The following is an 11,544-nucleotide window of genomic DNA, read 5'->3' on the forward strand; positions in this document are numbered from 1 at the left end:
GAGCACCCATGCAGGCAGCAAGGGGGATACACATGACCCAATTCCAATGTCAAGTCCATCACTTTTGATCTCATGGAAAAACAACCCATCTGGTGGCACCACTTCCTTCTAAAGCCCCACATCTAGCTGGAGTACTGCAAAGCCCCACAGCACATCTGCACCAACCCCGCATACCTCCCCATCTGCCGTCAATGGGCATGGGACCTATTCTGGCCAAGAACAGAAGCAAAACCAAAAATCCAATTCAACTTCCCATGACTCAGCTCTCCCTCTTTCGGAAGTCCTTACACATGATTGCTCGGATGACAGCCTTCAATGCCAAATACGAGCAAGTCCCCAATAAAGCCATCATCGACACCATCCGCTTCAATTCTTTAACCTCATCATCACCCTATTGGTAGAGCTTCCTATATGGCATCACTATGATGAAGGAGCCCAAGGCCTCACCTTTGACATCAACAAAGACCCCTCCCTCAAGCAACTCTTTGGGTATTATGATTGTAGTAGATGCCAGCCTCCAAACCTTTGAAGACATGGTGGATACAGTGTTCTGGATAAGCTACAAAGCCTTCCACCGCTCCCCCCAATATCCTAAATCGTGGTATGATTTCGTCTGCACCTACTCCCTCTACTACCGCCAACTGAGCTTCATTTTGGGTTCCAAGGACGGACCTAAATTAGGGAGGGGCGCTATTTTAAGCACGATGGCTAACATTACTCATACTATTGTTTATCAAAGCACGGCTGCACTTCATGTAGCTTGTTTTTATGTAAAAAGATATTGGATGACCGAGCTTACGACATGGGTAATGCTAGCCATGAGCTAGAAAGCCTAGGTGTGCATGGAGCTAGATAACTAGTTTTAGGTCTCCAATTGTCAAATGGACAATCGGCCTTTGTAAGAAATGAGATCTTGTATATAAGTGGCTGGAAGAAATATGCAAAGAATACAATCCCATTATCACATTTGAGTCTTCTTCTTATTCTCTCTTGCTCTCTTGTGTGGTGATGGTGGTGAGCTTGTGTGTTGATGCATGCTTTCTTGCTTGATTGTGTATGTGTGCTTATATGCAATGCTCTCTATCTTTTCTCCATTCCCTTGTTCTCTCTCTCTCTCTCTCTCTCTCTCTCTCTCTCTCTCTCTCTCTGTCCTTGCACACATGAAGGTATTGAGGTAGAGGTTGAGCTTTCCATAGCTCCTTCCCTCCTTGCTCTCTATCTTTTCTCCATTCCCTTGTTTTCTCTCTCTCTCTCTCTCTCTCCTTGCACACTTGAAGGTATTGAGGTAGAGGTTGAGCTTTCCATAGCTCCTTCCCTCCTTGCTCTCTATCTAGCACATGGAAGCTCCACTTGGGAGACACAAGTGGTGGTGGAGTGAGCCCCTAGCTACTTCACATCAAGGAGTTAACCCTCCTAGGGTTGGCTAAGTGCATGCTCCCAAACTTATCCTTGCATATTCTCCTCCTTCCCTCATGTAAGGTGAATGGTCATTTCAATACACATCAAAATAACTTTCAAAAAATAATTTTTATACTTTCAAATAATAAATAAAGTCATCAAAATAACTTTTAAAAAATAATTCTTATACTTTCAAATGTACTAAATGATTAGTCGTGCCCAAAACTTTTCCTTCATTCAATAGCAATAGACAAACTATAATAGTTAGATTAATGCCCATGACTGCAAAAGACTAAACATGAAAAGAATCACCTTTTTTTAAAAAAAACTTATAGCCAAACTTGTGTTGATTTATGCAAAGTAAAGATAGATAAATATGTAAAGCAAGTTATGTTGTTGTTTATATCTATGTTGTTATTTTAGATATAAACAAGGAAAAATTAGCTTCAAAAATGCAAGAAAACTTAATCATACACTTCAAAATAATTAATTTATAACATAGAAAATAACCACCTTTTGTAAAAATTGACACCTTTTGTAGAAACTGACCTTGAACATGAGTGCAATTTTTTTGCTCAATTGAAAAAAAATTAATTTACTTTTTGCGAATGTCAAAGCTTAGAGCCGTATGTATTATCTCAAAATCTCACCTCATACTTTGCAAATCATCTCTCTTATGAGGTACACATGGTGATACTCTCTCTCTAGAGGAGATGCAATTGTTGTGCAAAAGTAGGTATAGGTTTATATAATAATAATTAAAATATTTGTAAGATTAACAAAATCTATGCTTATGGCAATCTCTTTTTTCTAGTAGCTTGTTTCAATGAGTATTGACAATCATGTCGATGGCATGAGATTATTACTAGTATTCAACTAATTAGCCTCAAAGTGCAAGTTTGAAAATCCTCACTCCTATACTATGCTTCATCACTATGTACAATTCTTGCTAACATTAACTAAGATGGATGGCATTAAAACATATGCAACACTTTCATAACTCTTGTAGAAGTGCTAAGCATTGAATGATTATGGCTATTGAGCAAAGGTCACCTTTTGGTGGATGTGCCCGGTGGTAATATTTTTACTCTTAATAAATCAATTATAAATAAGTCATAAAACTCTCCAATTCTTAAGTTTAGTAGAGTAGTTAACAACATAAAACATTGCGCTCACTAATATTTTTTCCCTTGGTTTCCCATTTGTGGAGTAAACGCAATAGAGTTTGAATTCTAAGGTGCTAGTATTAAGCACGTACCAAGCATATTGCAAATTTGTATCTCTGCATGTAACATGCTAAGGTACGCGACAATGGATATGAGGAGAACTGGACTACAAATTGAATAGATCTTTGATTTCATGTACATTATGGTTCCAAATGTAGTGGGGCCCTAAACTTGACAAAAGATATAATAAAAATTTAATTGAGCTACAATTTTCCAACCAAGGCCCACTTTTGATTCCCTCTCACAACACTCATAACATGGGGAGCTAAGGGGTGTGTAACAATCTTGCAGAAAAATAACTAACTATGCACTTATCCCATTGTTAAACACCTTAATCGTGCAACTTTTGAACCAATCAATGCTGAACTTGATCCCCAAGATGGATTAAGGGTTCAAACAATTGATCTTCAAGATAGATTTCAATCATAAGAATTTAAGTTGAGCTTTGAGAGAAGAGACTAGTGCATGAGGCATTGAGACAATAGCAAAAGACAGAGACCCTAGCACAAGAGCCTTACCAAATCATCCTTAATCATTGCATAAAAGCCCATGTGTGGCAAAGAAGCATGTCCAAGACTTTTGAACCTGACACTTAATGATTAACTCCCACTAGGCATCTAGTGTTTTTGCTTTAAACAAAAGTATGGGTGGTCCTACATATGGACTTATTTAGATGCCCACTAGTCTAGGGCTACATAGATGCTCATGGGACTTGGGCGCCTTGCTTAAGGTGTTGTTGACAATGCTAGTAGTCCCTTTCAAGCAAAAGGGAGCCATTGATAATAGCAAGAGTGCCACAATATTGGAAGAGGGTCACTCACTAACAAGGAAGAAAGCCATGTAATGCCAATAGAGGAGGGTAGCCACGGCCAAAAAAAGAGCCATGATACCAATTTGTTGAAAACTTTCAAAATGTCCCATCATAGCATTGCACACCCAAAAGCAAGGGGGAACGAAAAACATGGTGATGGACGACTCAATGCTTTATTGCTAGTAAGTACAAGATGTAAGAGGAAAAGCACTTGCATCAAAGGCCAATCAGCCATTTACACCATGCTGCATACCCATGCATATTTGTTTTTTAGTATCTTTAGTCTTATGCCTATCTTCTTCATGCAAAGTTACATATCATAAATGCATGTAGAGCAACTTCCACCTTGTATATCCATTACTACATAACGTTCACACGTTGCTTAAATGGGAGCCCAATTAATCACAAACCTTCTTGTCAAAATAGACACAAATCTTTAAGATTCCAAGACCAACTTGGAAGCTTTACACCTCCCCTTTTCGGATGCATCAAGTGATGAAGTTTAAATTGCAACATATGGCAATTGAGGTGTAAAAATCTCCAACATTACATTTGACCTTTACTTGCCACTTGTGAAACCCTTTCCCACACGTCTTCTCTCTTGAAAACGCACTTGTTATAGTGGAACATGCTTTTGTTAATCAAATGGCTGTTTATGTCAAAATTCACATGCTTTTCCTTAGGATTCACTCAAGACACTCACCTAATTAATGAACATGACTAAAAACTCGATGAATTTCAATAACATTTCACTATCTTCTTTCTCTCAAGCAATTGCTCTGCAGGCCTTCAAGCCAATAGTATATATTCATAGAGAACAACCTAGGATGCAAGCATGCATGTGATGGATCATGAACATGAAGCTGTCGAAGAAGTGTGTAAAGATGAAGAAAAGAACAGATAATCTTCATGAAAGAAAAGGAAATAGCCTTCTATACATTGATGAAATATTCTCAAGATTTTACACTTCCTTAAGAGAAGGGAGCATAGTTGCCATGGTCTTTGTTGAAGGAGGTCAATGAGAGCATATTTTTATATGCATACCATAGACTTCCAACCAAAAAAAAAAAAAAAGGACTTTTGTACTCAGCTAGGCCGCTGCAGCAGTCTCCACTTGACCTGTGCTAGAGGGATCACCGGCTGGAGTGGTTACCCCAACCCCTTCCTTGACAGATGTCAATCCGCACTTCTCTCTCCTCTCATCGGCTGCTATTTGGAGGTGCCTACACTCTACACTGCAGAAGGCCCGATCCCCTCTATAACCACAAGGGAAAGCAGATCACAAGATAAAATGAATCATTATAGAGGAAACCCACAATGCATTAAACTAAATCTCCTAACATGCATGCAAAGACATAGATCCAAGCATGAAAAGAGCTAGTATAAAACACACAGATCCAAGCTATGGGAGGTACATGGGTTGCATGCACTGTTTTCAACTCAAGAACTATGTGGAGACAGCTCCACAGTCTCTAACAAAGCCCATGTAAGCTTGCAACTTTCAGTTAGCATGGCCCTTTGGACAACCAAACATTTGAGATTCTCAGAAAATTACCTGTATATGAAAACGTCCCGGCCCTGCCCCAGCCGTTTCATGCAGAGAAAGCACACATCAAGGAAGTAGGCTGACTGCACAGATCCCACCGCTCCACCTCTGTAAAACCTTGTTTGAAAACCCATTGATCTGTTCTCAAGAGATCGCGGTGGAGAGAATCCCAGATGTAGGGTTTGATGGGCCAAACCGTGGGCTTGTAAACCTACTGTTCTGTCAGTGTGAGAGGCATACAAGCTCTCTTCTGCACTGGAATCTATGGCCATGCTTTGGGGGTACTCCTCGCTTTGGGCGGCCGCGGCCGCAGTCTCCGGTGTGCCGAAGACGACGCCGCTGAAGACCTCCATGTTTTCATGAAAAGGAGGAACTTCTTGCCTGCATGGAGGTGGTGCCCCTGTGAGATAAAACGCATTCTTGGCTACAGCCTTAGGGGAAGCTGGTTCTCCGAAGCTCTCTGGAGCGGCCGCCGCGGAGGTGGCGACAGGCGTAAACTTCACACCGAATGGGTTGCCGCCGCAGCCGCCCAGATGGGACATGCTAGTGGTTCTTTGAATCTGGCGAGGCCGCTTGCCAGGCATCTCCTTGCAGGAGGCAGAGATGCAGGGAGAGAAAGGCGGGGGGGGGGCGGGGAAGATGCCTGGCAAGAGAAGAGAGGGAGAGAGGAACACAGCTCAAAAGCACAAAGCCACGCCCCACCAGTGGCAGTGCCACCACCATGCCTACGGAGAGCACCTCCGTCTACACCTTAAAACGCTGCAAAAAGTGCTCTATTTCAAAAAGAGAGAGAGATGCCCCTAGAGAGAGAGTGTGTCTCTCGCTACAACACACAAACACCATACACGTGTCAGCACTTTACTAGATCGTAATGTTTTTGCATTATGCTGTCCCACATTGACACGTGGAAGTTTGTCAGGCCAATTGTACTCCTCGTTTGGGGCCTTGCATTATTTTGATTTTGATATTTTTATTTAAAAAAATTCAAATCGTGGCATGACACTTTACTTTGCCAAAAAAAAAAAAAGGATCTGCCCCAATAATACACTAGCATCCCTGGCCAAAAAATGGACTCGATTGAATCTTACAAGTTTTATAATCAAGGGTCTTTATACACATGATGCCCGCTTAAGATCTCCCCCTTCGAAGTTGGGTGTGAACTCCCCCATCCAACCCCACATGTTTGATGGGTAGGGAGTTTGCCAATAACGGCCCTTACGTTTCTCAACATATTAGTTATGTTTACAGTGTCTCAAGTTTCAACCCATTGCCCATCATAAGAAGGGTCATCGAGCCTAGGGTAGGTATCAATAGTGTGCACATAATGGAATTGAGGATGGATGAGGTTGCAAATTTGCTTTTGATAGGAGTGGAGGTAGATTTATCACATGTCAACAAGATAAGTGTGTCGATTTTTGGGCATTTATGCCATCAAATGCATGAAAGATTACCCATCATATTTCTAAAATCCATGGGCACAATTAGTGAATTGTTGATTTGGTGCTTCTCATGTCAAACTTGAAGGGAAATGCTACCCCTCAAAAATTATGCCTAAAAATATAACATCGATAGGTAATATTACATGTTCCTGCACCCATTCCATTCACATTTGTTGTAATAAGCACCTACGTGTTCCCTCGAGAGCAGTTTTGCTCCTTTCATGCCGCCCACACCTTTAAATGGCTTGATTAAAGCTCTAATACATCCACTAAATCTGACTCAATAGAATGTGACCATTATAACCAAGTGTACAAAGTGAAAAAATATAAGAATTGACATCACTAAATCTGACTCAATAGAATGTGACCATTATAACCAAGTGTACAAAGTGAAAAAATATAAGAATTGACATCACTTGGCAAATGTGTGATGCATTGACACAAGTGTGGATGTGTAAGACAATAAAGTTGAAGTTTAGTGCTTTCTCAAAGTGGTTGAAAAAGTCCTTTTCTAAGTTAAAGTGATTATTATTTGAGGTCATCACAACTTCGATGAAAGCTCTCAAAAGTGCCATTTTTTTAAATCTATATATCTGTGGGTTATTGACTTCAATTATTTATGTAGGACCAAATAAAGTAGTCCTTTAAAGATGAAAACACAAATTAATTACACATTTAAATTTTATAAACTAAAGCTTTTTTCTTTATCATGCATCAAACCTCCACTTCAATAAATAGCTCGTTTCAATGGTAAGATCCCATGATGATGATACATACAGTGATGAGGCATAGGTTAATCATACCTTCTACAAACATTTTGATTCTATAGTAGAGTTCTCTCTCTCTCTCTCTCTCTCTCTCTCTCTCTCTCTCTCTCTCTCTCTCTCTCTCTCTCTCTCTCTCTCTCTCTCTCATGTGTGCATGTGTCTATGTGTGTGTGCACACGCATGCATGTGTGTGTGTGTGTGTGTGTGTGTGTGTGTGTGTGTGTGTGTGTGTGTGTGTGTGTGTGTGTGTGTGTGTGTGTGTGTGTGTGTGTGTGTGTGCGCGCATGTGCTAGGGGGGGAAGATACCTGGCAAGAGAAGAGAGGGAGAGAGAAACACAGCTCAAAAGCACAAAGCCACGCCCCACCAGTGGCAGTGCCACCACCATGCCTATGGAGAGCACCTCCGTCTACACCTTAAAACGCTGCAAAAAGTGCTCTATTTCAAAAAGAGAGAGAGATGCCCCTAGAGAGAGAGTGTGTCTCTCGCTACAACACACACAAACACCATACACGTGTCAGCACTTTACTAGATCGTAATGTTTTTGCATTATGCTGTCCCACATTGACACGTGGAAGTTTGTCAGGCCAATTGTACTCCTCGTTTGGGCCTTGCATTATTTTGATTTTGATATTTTTATTTAAAAAAATTCAAATCGTGGCATGACACTTTACTTTGCCAAAAAAAAAAGGATCTGCCCCAATAATACACTAGCATCCCTGGCCAAAAAATTGACTCGATTTAATCTTACAAGTTTTATAATCAAGGGTCTTTATACACATGATGCCCGCTTAAGATCTCCCCCTTCGAAGTTGGGTGTGAACTCCCCCATCCAACCCCACATGTTTGATGGGTAGGGAGTTTGCCAATAACGGCCCTTACGTTTCTCAACATATTAGTTATGTTTACAATGTCTCAAGTTTCAACCCATTGCCCATCATAAGAAGGGTCATCTAGCCTAGGGTAGGTATCAATAGTGTGCACATAATGGAATTGAGGATGGATGAGGTTGCAAATTTGCTTTTGATAGAAGTGGAGGTAGATTTATCACATGTCAACAAGATAAGTGTGTCGATTTTTGGGCATTTATGCCATCAAATGCGTGAAAGATTACCCATCATATTTCTAAAATCCATGGGCACAATTAGTGAATTGTTGATTTGGTGCTTCTCATGTCAAACTTGAAGGGAAATGCTACCCCTCAAAAATTATGCCTAAAAATATAATATCAATAGGTAATATTACATGTTCCTGCACCCATTCCATTCACATTTGTTGTAATAAGCACCTATGTGTTCCCTCAAGAGCAGTTTTGCTCCTTTCATGCCGCCCACACCTTTAGATGGCTTGATTAAAGCTCTAATACATCCACTAAATCTGACTCAATAGAATGTGACCATTATAACCAAGTGTACAAAGTGAAAAAAATATAAGAATTGACATCACTTGGCAATGTGTTATGCATTGACACAAGTGTGGATGTGTAAGACAATAAAGTTGAAGTTTAGTGCTTTCTCAAAGTGGTTGAAAAAAGAAAGTCCTTTTCTAAGTTAAAGTGATTATTATTTGAGGTCATCACAATTTCGATGAAAGTTCTCAAAAGTGCCATTTTTTTAAATCTATATATCTGTGGGTTATTGACTTCAATTATTTATGTAGGACCAAATAAAGTAGTCCTTTAAAGATGAAAACATAAATTAATTACACATTTAAATTTTCTAAACTAAAGCTTTTTTCTTTATCATGCATCAAACCTCCACTTCAATAAATAGCTCGTTTCAATGGTAAGATCCCATGATGATGATACATACAGTGATGAGGCATAGGTTAATCATACCTTCTACAAACATTTTGATTCTATAGTAGAGTTCTCTCTCTCTCTCTCTCTCTAATGTGTGCACACACACACATGTGTGTGTGTGTATGCGCGCATGGCATGTGCTAGGAAATGCATATGCATGTCAATGCATGTAGAAGTACACACATGTGTGGAGGGTCACACGAATAGGGATAAAGAGGGTGAGTGGGTGGATGCATGTGATAGGAAATGCATGTGCATGTTAGCGCATGCAGAAGCACACACATGTGTGTGGGGAGGTCACACGAATAGGGATAGGAGGGTGAGTGGGTGGGTGGGTGTGTGGATGCATGTGCTAGGAAATGCATGTGCTGGTCAGTGCATGCACAAGGACACACATGTGTGGGGGGGGGTCACACAAATAGGGATAGGAGTGTGAGTGGGTGGGTGGGTGGGTGGGTGTGGGGATAGGCGGCGTGTGTGTGTGTGTGTGTGTGTGTGTGTGTGTGTGTGTGTGTGTGTGTGTGTGTGTGAGAGAGAGAGAGAGAGAGCCTATGCTATGAACATGAATATTCATCACTTCATCTCAAAGTGGATCCTTACAACAATAAGATTTGTAATGCTGTATTATCACATTATATATGCTTAGGAGTGAATCAAAAAAGTTGTATTATCACATTATATATGCTTAGGAGTGAATCAAAAAAGTTGTATTATCACATTATATATGCTTAGGAGTGAATCAAAAAAGTTGAGAAAGACTCCCATCTAGCTAAAGTCAATAAAAGGGGTAAAGGGAAAAAGTAGTATCCATTGATTTAAACCCCCTTGGTTATTTTATGAGAGGAGAAGAGGCTATGTAAGAAGAAATTATCTATTTAGGTCATACATTATAGGTATATTAATAGTTTTCATACATACAATCAATAGATTTCCTACTAAATTTTGTCATTTTTAAAGCAATGCGTGAATTATTATAGATCTATGACAATTCAATATTTAAATGAATTTTTAAAATTGTTTAAACCATGTAACCTTTTAGATGTTTTTTAAATCTTGGTAGCATCAATGAGCGTCATTAAGCATGGGGTGTGCTACTTAGCTTAAAAAGAAAACCCAAAAAGTACAAAGTAGTAGAAATATCTAATCAAATATAGTATCAAGAATGTGGTCCTTTATAAAGGTTTGTCATCATCATTTGTTTCCATAATCGCATTTATGCTTTAGTAACTAAAGTAATAATTTCCTATAAGAATTTTAAAAAATAGAACTAGCTTAAAGAGATTAATTTTAGAGTGCTTACCCTTGGCCCCAAATATTTTAGCTAGTGGGTTCCATGCATCAGCAGCATCCTTAGCATCAACTATATGATGTATATAGCTACTATCAGTGAGTCCTTAAGCTATAATAGCCATATATTTTTCATCCTTTAGAAACCATGTTCCCTCTGCTTCTCTAGTGGAAGGTTTCTTTTCTTTACTATCTGCAATTGACCCATAAGCTCTTTTTTATTAAGGTGAATTTCATCTTAACCTACCATGTGTGAAATCTCGTGTCGTTAAATTTATCCGTTTGAAGTGTGGCCATGGGTGGTCTTACTGCTTGGCTTTGAAGCACAAGGTTAGTGTCTGAAGACCCTTAATAGAAGTGGAAGCAGTAGGAGGTCATTGATTTCTTCAAACAACTAACTCTAACAATTAATTCGGAAATCTAACTCGGGCAGCTGACTTAGAGAGCTGACTCCAAAATCTAACTCAGGCAGTTGACTTAGATGACAAAATTATGGGGAGTATGCATAACGGAAGCAGTAGTTAATGACAAGATAGAGCAACATATATGAAAGAGAGCAAGAACATAAGATGTATAGAAAGTTTCTATATTACCTTCTATTTCAGCCACTCCAAAGTTAGCTTAACCTTCACCTTCATGCGTTGGTTTTGTTGTGTTACTTGTGTTACAAAAAGTGAGGCCTCCTACCCTTTATATAGCGTTCACCAAAGGGTTAGGGTTGGGCCAACCCTAGATCCCTTTTCTACCCATATGCCCACTTTATTTGGGGTGTGTTCACACCTACATGACCTCTTTCTCTCACTCTTTATTACTTTTACATTATATATTTCAACACACCCTCTCAATGCCACAATGGGACAATGCCAAACATGGAGCAAGGTGAGCATTGGACATACAAGAACAAAATGATCCCCTCTCAACCATAGGATAGATGACAAGGTAGGTAGCCTTTATAAATTTTGTTTTTACTAAAGTGATGAGTTGTAGAGAAACGTGGTTCACTCCCAATTCGAGCAAACATGACCACTTTATTTGGGGTGTGTTCACACCTACATGACCTCTTTCTCACCCTTTATTACTTGTATATCATATATTTCAACATTAGAGAGTTGACTCTCCGAGATTTACTCCACATTTGGACTCCATCAGCCAGCAAAACTGGCCAAAAAAGTAAACTCGGCCAAAAAAGTAAACCTGGCCAGAAAAGTAGGTGTCAATTTAGTAGGTTGTTCATTGTTCAGCAGTAGGTTGTTGACTGTTAGAGCAACAGG

The 11,544-nt window shown here is 39.7% G+C and overlaps 1 protein-coding gene across 1 annotated transcript; it reads right to left on the minus strand.

Annotated features, from left to right (window-relative positions):
* Window positions 1-4,354: 4,354 nt before the first annotated feature.
* LOC147605223 (uncharacterized) lies at window positions 4,355-5,732 on the minus strand. The gene is made up of 2 exons (XM_086794063.1): window positions 4,991-5,732; window positions 4,355-4,691 (listed from the first exon to the last, which is right to left on the minus strand). The coding sequence occupies exons 1-2, from the start codon at window positions 5,563-5,565 to the stop codon at window positions 4,526-4,528; spliced, it is 741 nt and encodes a 246-aa protein (XP_086650189.1). The 5' UTR covers window positions 5,566-5,732; the 3' UTR covers window positions 4,355-4,525.
* Window positions 5,733-11,544: the final 5,812 nt, after the last annotated feature.

Source organism: Cibotium barometz, chromosome 60, assembly GCF_041138505.1.
Source record: "Cibotium barometz isolate CiBa-2024 chromosome 60, ASM4113850v1, whole genome shotgun sequence".
NCBI classification, from domain to species: Eukaryota; Viridiplantae; Streptophyta; class Polypodiopsida; order Cyatheales; family Cibotiaceae; genus Cibotium; species Cibotium barometz.

Excerpts from the sequence above, each read along its gene's own strand:
- LOC147605223 (XM_086794063.1), bottom strand. The coding sequence starts at position 5,565 with ATGCCTGGCAAGCGGCCTCGCCAGATTCAAAGAACCACTAGCATGTCC. Across the intron at positions 4,692-4,990 it reads CGGGACGTTTTCATATACAG|AGGGGATCGGGCCTTCTGCA; the intron begins GTAATTTTCTGA and ends TTGTGGTTATAG.